Consider the following 21,586-nt stretch of genomic DNA (forward strand, 5'->3'; position numbering starts at 1 on the left):
CAAAGCTCGCGTTGTTACACCTATCGCTGTCGCTACTCGTACAAATTAAACTCACTTTCTGATTTTCCGCATGTAAAATCACAATTTGTTAAAATGAACAAACGGTGCAATTTTAGGCTTTAACATTTGAGTTCTGCACCATACAAAAAAAATAAATGACTAAGTCCATCATTTACATTCCCCCCTATTTAGCCCCAAAAGTTCCAAAGGTCTTAACATATTAAAATTTGAGTTCAGAAACATGCAAAACTGCTAAATAGATATACGCAGAAAATTTTGGACAAATATGGTGAAATAGTCCCCAAAATGGAATGTTTTTATTAGCCCTAAAAGAGCCCCTGAGACATAGTCAAGAGTTAACGCGAATTATAGACAAACAAAATTATATAGAAATCAGTTGGTTACAAATTTTCAGAAAGTTTTATAAAAATCCAAGCAATTATTTTTGTTAATAAGCAAAAAAATGTAAATTTTAACCATTTTAACCCAAAAGGCACTCCTCGTGGGAGGCAATCAGATTGTTCTCGGAAAACCCGTTCTGTTATATTTTACTCATATCATATTTAATGTTTGTGCAAAATTTCAAAATATTCCAAGGTGTAGTAACTGAGAAAAGTGCAAACAGACGAACGGACAAGGAGTACTTTGCATGTCAACACTCCATTTGTCGGGGGGGGGGGGGCAGTTAAAAAAGTAAATGAAAGAGATACTAAATAACTAATCATAGAGGTAATTAGAAATGCATTGGTTTCAGTGTATATTTTAGATGCTTAATCACCAAACATGCTCGACAAATAAACAAAAGCAAACAATTATTCTCATCCTTTTGCCGTTATGCTATGAACCATGTAAATATTGAGCACTAACTGACATGCCAGAAGGAATATGATAATAATAATATGAGTTGATCTAATATGCCTTGCGCAATTTACAAATTTCTGCTTTGCTCCCTTCTTTTCTCCTTCCAAAAACGTTCTGTTAAAATTGAATTCGTTCGTTTTTCCACTTTATTTACCGTGACCCGGGAATGCGAGGTTTGAAATAAGTTTACATGCAGCCAAAAATGTTTCTATAAGTCATTTGTTTTTCTACAATACAGCGCTACGTGTCATTCGGCACTATCTTATATATCTATCTGGTTTCAGTTGATTAATATCTCTGAACTTTCAATCATTCAAACATCTTTATATATGTGTGCAAGCACAGCGCGTTTTGCTCATTTGTTTTTTTATTGAATAATACAAAGGGAGGCAATTAGTATTTTTAAGAGTGTCGCTCTAAATAACACATGAAAATACTTGAGCTAAAATACCACTTAAAGTTCAAATACTACCCAGCAATAAATTTTATATGGCTGGATTCCAATCCAGAAAGTATCAATCTTATGCTTTTTTGTCGGAAACAGACCTCATGGAATGTGGGATTAAAAGACAAAAATAAGAAAATGAGGGATAATTTGATGCCGAAAATAAACTAATCTCTAACACACACTGATATATATATATATATATATATATATATATATATATATATATATATATATATGTATATATATATATATATATGTAAGAGGGAGAGAGGGAGAGAGAGATGTCACTGAAGGGTTTTTAACTTAAATAGATTCTATATTTTTGATGATATCTTTCTGTAATTTTAATATAATCTAAGATATTAAGATTTTCTTTTAAAAGTTTAAAATTCAAACAAACTTTATTTATGAAAAATCTAGCCTTTTAATTTTGCCTACTTTCAGCTTCGCATATGTATGCTCTTTCCAAAACATTATTCCTGACATTAGATTGCTAATTAACTCCCTTATTTCGTTCTTGATGTTCTTCAATTCTTGCAGGGTTTGAGGTTTGTTAATATAGACGTGTTATTTAAAATATCCCCAGAAGACAAAGGTGAGGAATAGTCAAGTCTGGGGAACGTGGTGGTCATTTGACATTGCCATAGCCGGAGATAATGCTGTTGGTAAATTATTGTCTGAAAAGCTCCATGGTGTCTCTCGCCGTATGTGCCGTTGCTCCATCTTGTTGGAACCATAATTTGAGCCTATTTTGAATTTGTCGACGCAGGAAGTTTGTAATCATAGTCCGGTATCTCTCTCCAGTAACAGTGACAGCATTTTCGTCTTGATCTAAAAGAAAAAAAAGTTACAATGATCTTTTCCTCCATTACTGCACACCACACAGTGCAATTCATGGGATGGAGCTGTTTTTACTGAATTGCCCTTGTAATTTTGTTTGTTACCGAATCCAGTCAAATGAAAATGGGCTTCAGCTAACATAAGCAACTTTTGCAAAAATTCGGGTCATTTCGTAGAAGTTCATGCATTTAAAATGCATATTGAACCCTTGTATAAAAATCTTCAGGTTTCAAGTGTTGAACCAGCTGCACTTTATAAAGCAAGTTTTAAACTGTGCAATATCTTGTGTAGTGAGCTTCGAAATATCCTAAGTTGTGTGGAACGTCGTCGAATCGATGTTTTAAAATGCTGCTCCACGCTCTCTCGCACTCCTTTCCTATTGTCACTTGTCATGACGTTTTGAGGCTTGCCAGATCTCGGAAGATCAAGTATAGCTCCTTAATCTTCAAATCGGGGCACAATGTTTTGTATTGTGTTGTGACTTGGACTATCTCTTACATGAAAATACCACTGATAAGATATTTGGTTCAACACAATTGACCCCTGATTTTTGGTAAACCAATTTCACAACTTGTCTATGTTATTCAATGCTATACTCATCCCTAATAAAATGTCAAAATATTATCTGTAAAATATCTCAAATAGAAAAGCAAAAAAATCATTACTGGTAAAATGACAAAGATTCTCGATCCTTCGGTCACTTTTTGGACAGCCTGTATATGTGTATTTTACTATCGGGTGTAGTAATTACAATATATGATTACAAAAGTAATTACAGTAAATAACACAAAGGTGTCATTGAAATAGCTTCATAGTGCAACACTAGAGCTGTTACAAATACTAGATTTGTTGCCAATAGAAGCTTAACATTTTAAAAATTAGTAAACAAGTAACTGTTTGTCCCAGTATAGTACAGGAAAATATATTTTATTTTTTACTATTTCATGTCTAAAATTTCTTTACAAATTATCTTAGAGAAAATTAGAGAAAGAGTGAGTGGGTGAAAGATAGGGAAGAGGAAGAGAGACAAAACTGCTAATTGACTCATTTATTCGAGTTGACACTAGCAATTTCTAGATATTACATGATTACGCCATCAAACTCCTGCTCATTTTTGCAAGTACTGTTTCGTAAAATAAACCCTCAATACAGGTAATTGAGGTTTACAGATATTATATTCTTCTTTTTTTTTTTTTTTTTGAAGATCGCTCATTACAAAACATAAAGCCACTTGATGTAATGAGCTAAAAATACCACTTTGAAGTAAAAAAAAAAATTATGAATAATAAGGTTTAGATGAATAGATTTTTACCCCCCCCCAAAAAAAACAGCAATGCTTCCCCCTTTGTCAAAAGCACTGCTAATGAAATATGATGTCTAAAACACAAAATAAAGGAAGCAACAGTTACGAATCTGCCAAAGGGAACAAACCAAGCTACGTGTTCATCAACGTTTCGTCTTTATTTGGAGACTTCCTCTAAATTAAGGAAAATTAACCCAGAGGAAGTTTCGAAATAAAGAGGAAATATTGATAAAGACATTACTTGGTTTGTTCGTTTTATTTCTCTATATATGTGCAATATATATATATATATATATATATATATATATATATTTAAATAAAATGGGTTAAGAAATTCCAACGAAAGAAAGATGTATATTTAAATAAGGGAGTAGTCACCAACAATGTGTATTTTTTAACATTATTTTATTATTCCGTGTCTTGGTTTTTCATTGAGAATTATGTTTGGATCATTGTAATAATGTTTTTAAGTCATTGAAATCGTTTTTACGCGCGTTTCAGACGTTCTGTGAAGCGTCCTCGTCAGAAATTATTTTCAAATGTATATATATATATATATATATATATGCATAGAGAAGGAATCTGACGAACTATACGCACTTGTACCCCCTCGACGTAAATACCCCCGACAAACCCGGCAAGCAGCTAAATCCCACCCTTTCACAATAGAGATCTCTAGGTGTAAAGAAACCTTCTACGCAAATAGTTTCTTCCCCAGAATTGCAGGCTTTGGAATTCCCTTCCGAGATTCTGCTTTCCCAACCGTACTGACATGCAGAAGTTCAAGTGTAATGTGAATAGACATCTTGTTCCTCATCTCCCTTCATAATATCCCTGCAACTTATGTTCCTAATAGTATCACCCTACTTCAAAGTGGCACTGTGCCTTGTTTGGGGTAAAAATTGAAAAATAAGGGAGAAAGGAGAGAAATACATGGTTCATTATTTATATCTAATTTTTACTTTACAAGTTATCTTTAAAAAATGTAGAAAGAAAGGAAGACGAGAGAGAGGAAATAAAACGAGAGATGAAACTGCTAATAATTTCTCCCGAGCATTATCAAAACTATCGTTCTGCCTCTCCATCGCTGTTTAGTAAAATTAACTTTTCCTGCGGAAAATTAAGGGTTAGAAATATTTTTATTCATTAGACCATTTATTATATTTTTTCTGACACATTTTATTTCACAATAAGAGAGAGAGAGAGAGAGAGAGAGAAAGAAAGTTCACTTAATGCTTATTATGAAATGTAGTTGACTTGGTAGGTTGTGTTTTCTCATACTCTCATATTTATTTATTTATTGTTTTCTTACAGGTGAGAAAGAGGTGGATGAAGCTCTCCTGCATCCTGGATCTTATTACTTTCCATTTGAGTTTAATCTTCCACAAAGATTACCGTCATCTTTCAAAAGTAAACATGGCCGGTTGCGTTACTTTGCAAGGATGACAATATACACACCAGACGGGCCACACCATGAGAGAAAAAGCAAATTCGCAGTGATAAGTGCACTCGACTTAAATGCAGAGCCGGATGCAGCTGTAAGTAAACAAGTATATTTTTTCCGTTATGATATATGTACATACACACATGTACACACACACATGCACACACACACATGTACACACACACACACAAACGCACGCACACACAGACATATTTATATATAATTTGAGAAGTTTTAAAAAAACTTCCAAGACTATATATATATGTATATATTATTATTATTATTATTATTATTATTATTATTATTATTATTATTATTATTGTTATTATTATTATTATTCACTGTGTCTTTATATTTACTAAATAGACGAGTTCATGGTCTACTAGTTTATAAAATAGAAAAATAATTAAATAAAAATAGAGACAATATATTTTAGAGTTACACGTTTGTTATTAAAGTTATTTCACGATCTTTCGATTTTTTATACGATGTTTCGACGCACAGCTTTTCTTAAAGGAGACGGTCGGTGTGTGTTTTCTATTTCACTGTCTTTGCCTTACTCCTTTTCTTTTTATGTGTTTAACAACTTTTATCTCTTTTAAGTTCTCTCTCTTACTCTGGCCTACAATATCTCAATCCCTTTCTTCTCCATAATGGTTTTAAAAATCGAGATTCGGCACCACATATCGACCAATTGGATGCTTTTGAAGCAGACATTATGGATCTTATTAGAAGCCTGTTTTTCATAGGAAAAAGAATCATTTTCAAAAACAGTTGGATATTACCATTAAGAAAATCAACACCTCGGATTACCTCTACGTTAAAGCAGATAAGACACAAAATTTCTACAAACTAACTACACATGAATATAACAAGCTTATTAAAGAAAATATTACAAAAAATTACAAAAAATCAAATATAGATATTTGCAAAAATATTGACAAGGATAGTAAAGAAATAACTGATAGACTTAAAATTAGTAATAGAGTGGGAATTTTACAAAAAAAACAGTCATATATTTTGCTTAAAGACCATAAGATAAATTTTGAAAATAAACCTACAACTAGGTTAATTAATCCTCCGAAACCCGAAATTGGTAAATTAAGTAAAAAATATACTAGAAAGAGTTAACTATCAAATTAAATCAACATATAAACTAAATCTATGGATTAATACAGTGGATACCATTAAATGGTTTTCCAATATGCACAATAAAAAGAATTGTACTTTCTTACAATTCGATATTGTGAATAACTATCCCTCCATATCTAAGGAACTATTCGAATAGGTGATGGAGTTTGCTAAACTCCTGTCTGATATAAAAGACACTGAAATTGAAATTATACGGACATGTAGAAATACTACATTGATTAGTGGAAATGATCAGTGGTTGAAAAAAGATCAAAATGACCTGTTTGACATTTCCATGGGGTCTTTGGATTCTGCTGAAATGACAGACTTAGTAGGTCTATTCATACTATACAGCTTAACCAAAGACATCAATGTCATGGATATAGGCTTGTATCGTGATGATGGACTGATGATAATCAAGGAATCCAACGGCCCTAAATGTGAAAGAGCCAAAAAGATTATCTTAAATGAATTCCGTAGAATTAAATTAAAAGTGGATATTATATCAGATGTTAAAACTGTAAATTTGTTGGATGTGAACTTTGATTTTAGGAAAGGCATCTACCAACCATATAGGAAGGAAAACTCAAACCCAATTTATGTACACCCCCTATCAAATCACCCAAAATCTATCATTAGGCATATCCCCAAATCCATTAGTAAAAGAATCAGTGACAATTCTTCCAATCTTGAAACATTTAATAAACATAACTATTTCTATAACAGGGCCCTTAAGGATAGTGGATACAAAAACACGCAAATTGAGTTCATAGAACCAACACACCCAAACACAAATACAAATAGAAACCGTAAGAGAAAAATCCTGTGGTACAATCCCCCTTTTAATCTGAAACTTAAAACAAATCTAGGAATGAAATTCTTAAACTTAATTAAAAAGCACTTCCCTATTAATAACATACTACATAAAATTTTCAATAAAAATGCAATAAAAATTAGTTATAGCTGTAATGAAAACCTTGAAAAAATATTTAAAAAACATAATAACAAAATATTAAACAAAAATAGGACACCCATTTCTACCGAGGGTTGTAACTGTAGAATTAAATCAAAATGCCCTCTTAAAGGAAATTGTCAAATTAATTCTGTAGTGTACCAAGCAACTATTTCTACTAAGGAAAATCCGAATGAAACAATATATTACATAGGAATGACAAATAACAATTTTAAAGAAAGATTTACCGGTCACAAGTGCTCTTCTGAAAATAATGAGTACAAACATAGAACTTCTTTGTCTAAATATTACAATGAACTAGTAGAGCAAGGTTACTCCCCAATAGTAAATTGGAAAATTTTAAAGAAAGCTAAAACCTGTTCATCTTTCAACTCACCTTGCTACCTATGTCTTTATGAGAAATTATTTATACTTACTTTTAGAGAAAGAGATAAATTATTAAATAAGAAGCACGGAAATTCAATTAATTGCAAACATTATAAAAACCATCTTTTAAGTAATTTAGTTTAGATATAAAATTTAAATAAATTTAAAATTGTCGCTGATTTCTATAATTTATTAAAATACTATTAATATACTTTCTCCTCGACTGATTTCATTCTTTACTTCCCCTATCTTATATATCTGTGTGTCTATGTGTATATGTATGTGTCTATGTATTTACTTTATGACTGTGTGTACTTAGATTTATATATTTCTATATTATTTTGTATACCCTCCCATGTTTATTCAATCCATTTGTATGATTTTATGCGTGTATGCATCTATCTGTACTCTTGCCAAATAACTTGTATTCATATGTATTTCTATATAAATAGTTTATGTAAATTATACATATTTATGTGTGCGTATATATATGTGTGTGTGCGTTGTTGTAAATTAGTATATGACTGTGTGCATATATTTGTGTATTTTTTGTATGTATGTGTATACATAAAATTATATATATATATATATATATATATGTATATATATATATATATATGCTTATTTTTATGTCTGTTGGTTCTCTGTGGGTATATACATATGTATTTTATTATTTTTAATTTGGGTACTATCTACCTGTGTGTCACTACTTTTGAGTATTTCGTTGATTTAATTACTTCTTTTGCCTGAATATATTTATATATTTATATGTAAGTTTACTTGTATCTGTGTTCTTAGTAATACTGTCTTGAATGTATTAATTTGTGATTTAATATGACTTTATATCTATACTTAAATAGCTTAAACTTTCAACTTAATAGTATAGTTACACCTTTACTTATATGCATGTATATATATATATATGTATGTATATATATATGTATTGTATTCTTTTTATATACATAAATATTAGTAGATTTTTATTTATGAATATTAGTCCTATTTAATTTATTTAATCCCCTCTTATGGCTAAATATGTTATATTAAAAAGATAATAAATATTAATTTTAGTCTGTTTTTATTATTATTTTTTTTTTATTACTATTATGTTTATTATTACTATTATTATTATTATTATTATTAATAATTTTAATATTGTTTTATCTTTATTGTTTTCTTTTATTTATATATATATATATATATATATATATATATATATATATATATATATACTTGTAGCGAAATTGAATATTAAAATGCTGATACATTTTGTTTTATGGGACAAAACTACATGAAAATTTGCAGGCTTTTGGAAGATTATAGTACTATTCTATGTTTAAATTTTCAGGAGAAATGCTAATAAAGAACTTATATCTCCAAACCAATAAAATATGCCCAAATTTGCCTATATTTGTATACTAGCAGGGGGTACCCGGCATTGCCCGTTTGTTTCGAGGTGTGTGTAGCAAAGTAATTACCCTGTATTGATAAAAAAAGAAAAAAGAACGATGTTAAACTTCTTTTAAGAAATCAGCAAAACTAAAACCGAAAGAAAACAGCGAAGAAACGTAAATCTTCTTTAAAAAGAAATCGGAAAAACAAAAAACGTGTTCGGAAAACCAAAAACCACAAACCAAAAAACACAGCGAAGATAAGAATGGCATAAGTAACCCTTCGATTCAGTTATCTCCAGTTTTCTTTTAGCAACTACTAAGTAAAGAAAATTCAAACTGGTGTTCCGTCGTAACTGTTTCTTTGTGAATGATCCGGCAACGGCGTTAAGTGGTCGCAGTGGAAGGAGGAATTTATTAGAGAGAAAAGATTTTACCACTTCCATTGATTTTAACCGATTGTAGTCGTGAACTCTCAGCAGAAAAAATATAGAGATCTAAGATTATGGAGGAAGTAAAGAGGTAATAGACCTGTAACACACCTCAGATATTGTGCTGCAGTTAGCGCATATTACATTTGCATGAAATGTCTTGATTTTTAATCCTATTAACGTCTAAATCACACGGAAAAATGAGTTAATTTTATATATATAGAAGAAGATAAAAGATGGATAGATAGAAGAAGATAGAAATAGAAAGATAGAAAAAAGATAGATAGATAGAAGATAGAATAGATAGAAGATAGAAGAAGATAGAAGATAGTTACATAGATAGAAGATAGATAGAAGAAAATAGATGCAATATAGATAAATAGAGGATAGAAGATAGATAGATAGATAGATAGATAGAAAGATAGATAGATAGATAGAAAATAGATAGATATAGGTAGATAGATAGATAGAAGCAGATAGAAGATAGATAGATAGATAGATAGATAGAAGAAAATAGAATAGAAGATAGAAAATAGAAGAAGGTAGATAGATAGACAGAAGATAGATAGAATAGAAGAAATAGATAGCAGATAGATAGAAGATAGATGGATAGAATAGAAGAAGAAGATAGAAGAAGAAAAAGAAGAAGAATAGAAGACATAGAAGATAGAAAGATAGAAGAATAGATAGAATAGAAGATAGATAGATAGATAGATAGATAGATAGAATAGAGATGTAGAGCCTTGGCAATCCAGCTTTAGTTTTGCTGCTTTTTGATGAATTTTTCCTATTTTTTTTTTATTTTGCTTTGTTGACTCAACTGTGACCTTGCCATCAATCATATAAAAGCAAAAATGTGTGTGTGCATTTTTTGTAAGTTCGGCAAAGCCTTTTTTCGGAGGGGGGGCGTTCGGGTTGTGTTACCGGGTCTTAGAACTTTTTATATACTCCCTAGATTATAATATCTCTGATTTATGAAGGAGGTTGTCTCTATCTTTTATTTGAGCGCGATCTATTTTACAAAATTCAGGCTATCCCATGACCCCGCGCGTGGGTTTGACTTTTTAGTATAAATAAAGTGAAACTAATTGAAAAGAAGTCATTCCCTTAACCTTTGTGGTCCGGGTAGTATCTGTTCCGTCAGATACTGCAATCAAATCCATATGTGGGGGCAACCCCACATATAAGACAATTGCTCTTGTGGCAATTAATTACTGGTCAATGTAGGGGAAACCCTTCATACCAATTGTCACTATCCAGTTCCCCTTCGGAGAGCTGATCCCCCTGCCTTTCACTCTCCATATTAAAAAAAACAACGGCCTTGTGCCTAATTTGCTCAGTGGAGAAGCAAATAAACACACAGTTTTGGTCAATGTAGGGGAAACCATTCATACCAATTGTCACTATCCAGTTCCCCCACCGGGGAGCTGGTCCCTCCTTTCCCTCTTCCTACATTAAAAAACGGCCTTGTGCCTAATTTGCTCACTGGGGAAGCAAATAAATACCGTCATTTCCTTGGCCATCGTGGCCTGGGATCAAATATTCAAGTGTAGTATCTGTTCCGGCAGATACTGCTATCAAAGACCATATGTGGGGACAACCACACGCATCAGACCATTGCTCTTGTAGCAATTAGTTTGGGCCAATGTGGGCAAAAACCTTCATACCAATTGTCACCATCCAGTTCCCCCTCGGCGGAGCTGGTTCCTCTTTCCCCCTCTCTCAATATTAAAAAAACGGCCTTGCATCTAATTTTCTCAGCGTGGAAGCAAATAAATACCGTCAGCACCTTGGCTTTCCCGCCAATAACCTCCAGAAAGCCAGCAGCTGTGATCAATGCGGGGAAACCCCCGTCATATCAGACAATTGCTATTTACTTGGACACTCCTATTTTATGGAGAGCTGGTTTTCAAACTCTCAAATACGCAGAAACGCAAAGCTTAACTGGCTGTGCGTGATTTCATTTCTCTATGTCGTGATGTTTGACCCAGAAAACCTTACGTTCGTTTAACAACCTGCGTTTAAAAAGCGTTTATTTTCAACCATTCTCACTTCACACACACACACACACACACACACACACACACACACACACACACACACACATACTGACAAATACCCGAGCAACCAAAGCGGGACCCCTATTTGTCTATTATATAAAGGGCAAAAATCTGTTTAAATGTATGCATGTATGTCTCGCAAAAAAATTCGACAGAGGCGGCGTATTTTCACGAGATCGAAAGCATTTTGATGCTCGACCCTTCGGATGACATATAATGAAAAATTGGCTAAACACATCAATTTCTTTCTCCTGCACCTGCACACTTTTCCACAGAAAGGGATAGCAAAAATTGTTGCTTCATGACAATTTAGCCATGCACGCATGCGCAAAACACGTTCTTTCTTGAATCAGTTTTAATATAAAAAAACGATCTAATTTCGCTGGTGCGATCATAGACAAGTCGGTAAGGGAGCAGCGTCTTTATCCTAAGATTACATGTTCGAGCCGAGAAGTCAGATATATTTTTCTCGATATTTTTTTAAGTTTTAATATTGAAACAGGGGTTTTACGCCATTTTTTCGTTCGTTTTTTATATTTTTTTTATTTTTCCATTACGTTCGCTGTTTTTTTGTTTGTTTTTCCGATTTTTTAAGAAGTTCTGTTTTCTTTATTCTGCATCACGTTCGTTGTTGTTGTTTTTTTTAATAATATTTAAACAGGTTTATTACGTTCGCTCATTCTTTATTTTCCATTTTGTTTTGATTTGCCCTCCACACCTCCAAACAGCCACTGGCAACGCCGGGTGCCCCCGCTAGTATATATATAAAAACGGATTAAAATACAAGTTATATTTTTTAAAAACTACAATTATTATCATAAATCTTGCAAAAACGTAATAACCTATAATATGGCCATATGAATCCATAAAAAAATTATAACAATTAATCCAACCACAATACAAAATCAAATTAAACCACACAAATCAGTATTTTGCATCAGTAAGCCCAAACACCTTGCAAGGAAACATAAAAACAGACATCCCCCCTATAATCTAAGAATATTAATACAAATTTAACCAGAGAATTTTTCAAAATATTAGAAAAAATTCACCCCGGCATAAATAAAGTAAAATATATAATACAAACACTATCAAAATATTTTATTCGAAAATGTCGAACTTAAACCAACATATAAATATAATAGCAATAAAAACAAAAAAGTAAAAAATAAATATAATAGCAATAAAACCAAAAAAAGTAATAAATACAAAATGTAAATAGTCAATCTATAACAAGCTGTAACGGTAGAAACCAAAACACATGTTCTTTACAAGGCATCTGTAAAAGAAGAAGCGTAATTTACACCTGCACAGTAACAAAAACTCCAAATGCAAATTCAAATAACAACCAAGCCTTTCATGTGACACAGGCACAAACACACAATTAATGAATAATAATACCCAATTAACCATCAAACAACTTAGTACACCCAAGCGTCTTGCATAACAATACCACTATTAATACAACTGAAAAGAATTATTACAATTCTATGAAACACAATGCAATATACATCGGATCTAAATCAGGCTACACAAAACACAGAATCTCCACACATAAGCACTCTTTCGAAAACAGACCAGTCATAAACCAAACAATATTAACAAAATATATTTGGCACTTCAAAGATGTGAAAATTCCCTGTAATATAAAATGGAAAAACTAAGCTCTTTTAAAACGTATAAACCTGATGAAAATGTTGCACTCTTTGGAGATTTAAACCTCTGACTAAAGTAAAATTCAATGACAATAAGTCAACATGTTTAAACCGAAAAGAAGAAATATTATCAGGATGCATACATAGTAGATGGGCAAAATATAACAACTATAGTCGTCCCTAAAAAGACAACTAATATGATAATTAGACAAAAATAGAACAGTGATCCAATTATATTTTATTATTATTATTGTTATTTTACATATTATTATTATCCATTATTAATTGTCACCATCAACATTATTAATATTATAATCACTATTAATTTTATTAACCATTAATTTAATTTTTTTTAATAAAATAAACAAGAAATGCTACTATTAACAAAATATTGCCACCGTACATATAACTATAATTACCTTTTATAATTTGAAAAGTAAACATCAAATTTTTATCAGTATTAGTAGACATAAACATCATTCTTATCATTAACTTTCATATAAAATCAAAAAATATATTAAAGAAATTAAATAAACCTATATAGAAAAACAATAATACAATATTTTACCATATTCAAGGTAAAAATATAAAATAGTTCATATCAAAAGTAATTACAAATATATTATATATAATTAAGAAAAATATCACTCTAAAATTGAAACAGTTATCCTCCTTAGATTACTTATAAATATAAACGTTTTTATAATCCCGTTATCTCCTTGCATTTTTAAAGTAATACCCAAAATTAGCGTCCGTAAGTCAGACGTTAGTTATTTTTAAAAGCAGTAAAACATTTTATTTATCAGAGCGTTTTAATTTAAAAAAATAACAGTGAATACTTGATTCAATCATTTGTGACTAGAAAAAAGATAGAAATATGGCTATATATATATATATATATATATATATTTATACATATATATATATATATATATATATATAGTGATAAACTTAAAAACAATTATGGACATCCCCTTCAGCGTAAAGATTCATGTACATTACTTATTACAAAAATGTTAGTTTATTTTGTTGACCATAAAATTATTTAAATATTTTTTCCTTTAAAATAGAAGTTTCTTTTCTGGATATAAATCTCTTTCTTTAAAATTCTACTTTCGAATTTGTTTATATTACATAATATTCATCCTATTTAAAAAATTCTACTCATTATAAATACACAATTTACATTAAAACATTTTCGTATGTTTCTAACTATTGTCAGATTCACCCACCTTATTATTACAACAATGCTCGTTTATTTTGATGTTTTACCCGATAATGAGGAGACAATATAAAAGAAAAATTGTCAATTATTGTCAATATTATTTGTCAATATTAATAAAAGGAATATCGTTTCAGATACGATTGTACACTCAATTTTATTTAGTTTTGTTTCTTTTTTTTTAAACTGATTTATATTTTACAATTACTAATCTTTATCTTCAATATGTATATTTACATACATACACATGTATTTATATATATATACATATATATATATATATGAAATATATATATATATAGTATACTACTGTATGTGTTTCATATTCAATTAGACATTTCCAATTATTACTATTTAGATTTTTTTTCAAAATAACTAAATAAAGAATTTGGAGAAATTTGTCACAATTGTGAAGCAAAAAGGTACTCTAAGTCAATATAAAAAGCGAAAAGGTACTCTAACACAATAAAAATGATACATATTATCAGACAGAGATGCAGAGAAATACATAAAAACAAATGTGACTTGGACTTTCGCCCATATGTTGAAGTTTTTTTATCTAGTAAATAACTAATTTCACATGACTATACAATTTGCATTGGACCAGAAACATATATCATCGTGCCACATATTTATTCAATCTAGAATATCAATGTTGTATAGGATATTTAAATAGGAAAAACTAATTGTATAACTGAAAATGTGTACTTAAAAATGTGTCCGTTCTTAATATGAATAAAAATTTAAAGGTTATAATGTGCTCAAAATCTGATCGAATTTGATAAAATTAACAATTCATATGAGTTTACTATGGTTTAATTTAAAGATGGTTTAATTAAAATATAGTTTAATTTAAATGTGGTTTAATTTAAATCAATATCAAATATATAAAAAGAGAATCGAAATTTAAATAAAAGTTTTTAAGCATAATTTTGATGAAAGTTTCCTCGATATTCTTGGGAGGCGAATAGATTTGTCGTATTTCATTTTTTTTTTACCAGTATAGCTAAAACCTTTATTCATAATTAATGATTCTGCCATTGATCGATCTTCTCTGCCATTCTTTTCTGGTTGTTTAACTTGATTCAAATTATTTAAATAATTTAACTCAATAAATAAGATGAAGAGAGACGAAGCTAATGTAAAACCAAGTAAACGTTGTATCAGCAGTTAAGGTTCAAAGCTGCTTAATAATAAAACAACACTTGGTGTTGTCTTAACGGGTCATTTGTGTATTGTTATTGTGTATTATCTCGTTTTAGTTACCAGTGGAAAATGACACATACGAAGCTGTCGGCTCATGGTGCTGTGTGGCTGGCACCGTTACGGCCTCCATAAAACTGGAACGAAAAGGATACACATTGAAGGAGGCAATTCCTATTTATGCTGAGATTAAGAATCTCAGCACACGACGCATTCATTCTACCAAAGTTTCCCTGATTCAGGTGAGTCGTTTCGTTTGCTTTCGTTTTAAATCGCCATATATTCTCCTCTTCTCTCGTTTTACTCTTCTCTCTTTTTATCTCTTATTCTCTCTATATTAAATATTACATATATATGCATATTTATATACATGTGTGTATATACAGATTTATGTGTATGTATGCGTATATATACATGTATAAAACTAGGTAATATATGTGCATGTGTATATGTGCATTTTGGCAACATGTTTCATACAATAATATACATATGCATGTAAATGAGGAGGTATACACTGTTATTGGAATTTAATATTTTTATTTTCTGTGATTTCTTGATTATATAGCTAAAACATTTACTCGTACATTAATCATTCTTCCTTAGAAATAGTTTGTTAGAAATCGTAAAATGCCAGATGTACTTCGTTTCGAATATAATATAGTTAAAGTTATTTTTAACTTTATGATGTAGCTTTCTGGAAAGATATGACGAAACTGCATCTATTTTGAATATTTTTTGCATTTCGGTGAGTAATTAATTTTAAGACTCAGTGACTTTATTGAGGTATTCAGCGATGGCTATTTTGAGGTTATTATGTTTGTTTGTTTATGGCAGAATTGTTAACTGCTTTATACGAAAACTTTGTTTTAATGATTGTTTTGTGTTTAAAAATATGTAATAGAAGCAGGCTGCCACTGTACTAAAGCAGTGCCGATTCTAGTTAGTTTCCAGCCGACCTGAAACTCCCCTTGCCACTGAATTCAAGTAGTGTCGATTTAGGAGAAATGTGGCTGAGGATTGCACAATATTTGCCTAATAACCACACGCACAACTACCTTTACAGGGGATATCCGTTTTCTAACGAGGCTTACTTGAGTCGATGATAGTGATAATGATGGTAGTTGATATCTATCTATATATATATATATATACATATATATTTATATATATAAACACATATCTACACACATATAGGGTATATATATATATTTATATATATATATATATATATATATATATATATATATATATAAAATGTAAAGTTGGTTCGTTCTAAACAAATAAAACCCTATTTCTAAGTTACCAATTTATTTGAAATTTTCAGACAACCCATCTTTAGAGTCGAGGTATGTTTTTATGTTATTGAAATAAATTTACCTCGCGATTTATTAAAAGTAAAATATCAAATAAAATAAATATATTTTTTTTACTGCGAATCTGTTCTGTTGATAAAACTGAACTTCCGGTTCGATTCATTTCACAGCCACGAATTGACGAAAGATTTAATTTTCTGTTAACTCGATAAGTAAAAAAAAAGCAAAAAAACTTACTCATGCAGAGAGTGATCCGTGCTGAAATAATAATGTTATTATTTAAAAAGCCATTCTTAACATGGGGAAGGGAGGGTGTTTTGTACCTATTCTGTACTTTAACCTTACAATTGAATAAAAACATATCATAAAACTTTAAACGTGGAAAACAATTTTAAAAAAATAGCGCGGATCACTCTCTGCATTAGCACACACACAGACACACACACACACACACACACACACACACACACACACACACACAAATAATAATAATCCCATATTTTAAAACTTTAAATTCATTTATGTACTTATGTTTTTTAAATTTTATTTATGTTAAGGCTTCACTCATGAAACATTACGTTTTAATTGTTTGGTTTATTTTCACGGCATTGTTTACATAAAAAAGTTTGTTTTAACTTTTTCTGGTAATCTCCAAAAATACCGTTAGGGCTTACAACATGGCCGCCAGAAGAGTCAACAAAAAACTGCGAATAAAATATATAAAACTCGTAATTTCTGTTTTTAAAGTGGGTTGTCAATTTTCTTTATGAAATATACTTCCAAAATAAACTATTACAGTCGTTTAAAACATAATAGAAGTATTATTTTTTATTTTTTAAAAACAATGTTTACAAAATGTCTACGAACGTGCGTAGACATTTTGTAAACATTGTTTTTAAAAAATAAAAAATAATACTTCTATTATGTTTTAAACGACTGTAATAGTTTATTTTGGAAGTATATTTCATAAAGAAAATTGACAACCCACTTTAAAAACAGAAATTACGAGTTTTATATATTTTATTCGCAGTTTTTTGTTGACTCTTCTGGCGGCCATGTTGTAAGCCCTAACGGTATTTTTGGAGATTACCCTTTTTCTAAACTGTTTCATTTTTACGACATGCCTCAACGTATTATAAACACCCTAACCCCCCCCCCCATGTTAAAAAAAAACAAAAAAAAAACGCCCTTCCATAAACCTCGAAAGCCGTTCTTAACATGGGGAAGTTAGGGTGTTTATAATATGTTGGGGCGAGTCGTAAAATTAACGAAGTTGCTATCTATTATTTATTGCAAAAATTGCTTGAAATTTATTTATTTGACAAAAAATTTAAATTTTGGTACTCCTTGGGCGTGGAGTTCCATGGCGACCAGTAGAAAAAAATAATAGTCGCTCCCTTAGTCTCCCACCTCACCCCGCGCGTAACATATTTTATTTACTAACGTTGCCGTAACTAAACGATTATCTGTCACATTTACAAACATTTATTTATTTATTTATTTATTTATTTATTTTGAAAAGAGTTTTACTTTTTATGAATATTAAAAGAAAAATGGGTTCTCATGCAGAGAGTGATCCATGCTGAAATAATAACGTTATTATTTAAAAACCATTCTTAACATGGGGGGTGTTTTGTACCTATTCTGTACTTTAACCTTGCAATTGATTAAAAAAAAACACGATTTAAAAAATAGCGCAGATCACTCTCTGCATTAGCACCGAAAAATGTTACTAAACATTTATTAATAGTTTCTCACTTTTTACAAACATTTGATTTTAAATTTCTTTTTAAATGACGACTTTTATCGACTTTTTTTTAAAAATATCCCCCCCAATGGTGTTTATTCCGAAATCCGTTGTTAACATGGAGAGGTTGGGGGTGTTTATTCTGAAAGCCGTTCTTAACATTTGTGGAGGTGGATCTAATGTATAAAAAAAATAAATAAATTAAAAAAAAAACTAAATCATTTACTAATAACTTCTCACTGTTACAAATATTTTTTTAATTTACATGCGCAGATGAACAAATCTTTGAATAGTGCGAAAACAAAACATTTAGGTCCACCTCCACAATTTTCTTTTTTAAATGACGACTTTTATTGATAAATAAATTTACTTCTCCGCAACTTTTATTGATAAATAAATCTACTTCTCTGCCACGGGCACTGAACCCCTCCTTTTTTTTTAATAGTATTTTCGGGTGGGTATGCTGACAACGAATATCAGTTAAATTTTGCAAATAGCCCCCCCCTCCAAAAGTGGTGTTTATTCCGGAAGCTGTTCTTAATATGAGGAGGTTGGGGAGGGGGTGATTATAAGGTGGACCTAATCTAAAAAAAAAACAAGTTGTTTATGCGCACATAAGCAACTATTTTTTTATTAACTTTTTTTTTTAATTTTTAATTTAAAAATTAGTAAATTTCAATGAATAGAATAATAAATCATTTATAATTAATATGTTTTTGGTTTTGTGTTGAATGAAACTTTTTTTTTCATTACAACAATAATGAACCAATTTAAATCTTCCGGCATGCGTTTAAGGGTTACGAAATTATCAATAAATCGTTTAGTTACTAAGCCAACGTCAGTAAATAAAAACAAATGTTACATGCGCATGCATTAGCCTTGACTTGGAGGGGGGGGCTAAGGGAGTGACCATTAGATAATTATGCTGGTCGCCATGGAACTCAACGCCCAAGGAGTACCTAAAGTGGCACTTATGCACTTATGTTACCGTGCTATTTTTTAAAATAGTATTTTCCTGTTAAATTCAAATTTTACAATATGTTTTTCTTTTATTAATTTGTTAAGTGAAAGTACAGATAACCCGGTCGGTTTCTAATGCGAGGAAAATCTAGCCCCCACCCCCAAAAAAGGGGTACTCTGGATAATAACAAATCATTAAAATTGCCTCAGTCTCGAAAGATTTCTTCTCTACTGAACGAGGAAAAAAACGGTGAAGTGTAGTTCACCTTCTGTTTCTCTCCCCCTCTCTCAATATCTCTCTCTATCCATCTCTCCCTTTCCCTCTCTCAATCTATCTTTCTCTCTATATCACCCTCTCCATCTCTCTTTGAGCCCCTTTCTCTCTCTAACTCCCTCTATCTCTCTCCTTTCCTCTGTTTCATCCCTCTCTGTTTCTAACACTCCACCTCTCTCTCTCTCTGTTTATCTATCAATCCCTTTATCTCTCTATCTCCTTCTCTATTTTCCTCTCACTGTCTCTTTTCTATCTATATATCTTCCTCTCTATCTGTCCATCTCTAATAACTTACCCTATTTTAGTCTCCTAAATTAATTACAGTGAATAAGGCATTGTCAAAACATGGATAAATCCTATTTATTCACCTAATTTACTGACTGTGAGAATAGAAGTTATTTGGAAATTACTGCTACCTTGAACAGCACCAGAAGTAACTGGTAAAACCTTTCTAATTAAATTGATTTTGGCAGCCATTTGGTAACAAAATGACATAGCCTTAGTCCTTGTCGCATGAGGAATACCTGCGACCTTGCTGCCAAGTAGAAGAATTATTTATTCTACTTTAAAACATTCAACTTTTCAAAAATCTCATCTTCGACATCTCCCAAACATCCAATATGGGGAAAAATATTGCAGAAATGCAAACTTATTGTTTAGGATGAATGCACAATGGTACGCAAAAAATCACTTGAGGCTCTTGGTCGATCCTTGCAAGATTTGCGTGGCAATGTCAGACCATTTGGGAATGCAGTAATATTGCTTGCAGGAGATTTCAGACAAATGTTACATGTTATTCTTCAATCAACACCAGCAGATGAAATAAATGCTTGCCTCAAATACTCTACTTTTTTGTTCCATGTGAAGACATTAAACTTAACTCAAAATATGCATGTACAGTTGCAGACTGTTCGATCTGCACAAAAACTTCTGCATCACTTGTGGGAAATTGGGTACGAAAAAGTGCCAGCTGATCAGAGTTAAGGGCAAAATTCTTTGACTTTTAACTTCTGTAATTTCTGTAATTTTATTTCATCAAAAGAATAGTTAGTTTAAAAGGTTTTTGCAGATATTCAAAATATAAGAATTCCATTTGACTGAGTGAATGAGCTATTCTTGCAGGTCACTACAAAGATGCCCATGAACTTAACGCTATAATTAAATGTAAAATTCCAAGTGAGGTAGTCAAATACAAATCCATCGACACTGTTGTGAAAGCAGATAAAGTGGTTAATTATCAAACAGCTATATTTGCCAGGGATGCCACCGCATGTATTGTAACTGAAATTTGGTGTACTAATTATTATGTTGTGAAATATAAACCAATCCAAGCTTTGCAATGGCACATAGCTTGCAGTAAAAAAAATAACAAACAATATCATAGAAACAGCAATCTTAACATGACCTTTCACAGATGAATATATCTTCATTCCATGCATTCCTATGATTCCACCGGATACATCATTACACTTTAGCAAATTGCACTTTCCAATTTTATTGTTATTTGCAATAACCATCAACAAAGCACAGGGGACAATCTTTACAATTGTGGGCCTTACAGTTACACACTGACTGTTTTTTCACATGGACAATTTATGTTACATATTCAAGAGTCACCAAACCGGAAAATCTCTATATCAGCTAAGTAAATGGAACAACAAAAACTGTGTGCCCATGCAAAATGGAAATTTAAACCTATAAGAAACATGCTTTTTCTCATTTTGGAACTTTTTCCATTGCGCCAATTTGAGCCACAGCAACGCATGGCAGGGTACAGCTAGTATGTATATATATATATATATATATATATATATATATATATATATATATATATATATATACACTATTCCTCTATAAATGTCTGACTAAACATCTGTGAGTCACGTTCTGCCGAATTATGTTATACATGCATTATTAAAAGAGTGTTTATTTTTTTAATAAATAAATCCCACGTCCGCATTTAA

The 21,586-nt window shown here is 30.9% G+C and overlaps 1 protein-coding gene across 2 annotated transcripts in view; it reads left to right on the plus strand.

Moving 5' to 3' along the window:
* The window catches only part of LOC145287902 (arrestin domain-containing protein 2-like), an 867,795-nt gene that overhangs the window by 671,150 nt on the left and 175,059 nt on the right, over positions 1 to 21,586 (plus strand). For both annotated transcript variants that reach the window (XM_080135843.1, XM_080135842.1), the window contains 2 exons: positions 4,767 to 4,990; positions 15,388 to 15,570. In XM_080135843.1, coding sequence (XP_079991969.1) covers positions 4,767 to 4,990; positions 15,388 to 15,570 — 407 coding nt within the window. The remainder of the gene's footprint in view (positions 1 to 4,766; positions 4,991 to 15,387; positions 15,571 to 21,586) is intronic.

Source organism: Euprymna scolopes, chromosome 11, assembly GCF_053919585.1.
Source record: "Euprymna scolopes isolate OS-2025 chromosome 11, ASM5391958v1, whole genome shotgun sequence".
In the NCBI taxonomy this organism is placed as follows: Eukaryota; Metazoa; Mollusca; class Cephalopoda; order Sepiida; family Sepiolidae; genus Euprymna; species Euprymna scolopes.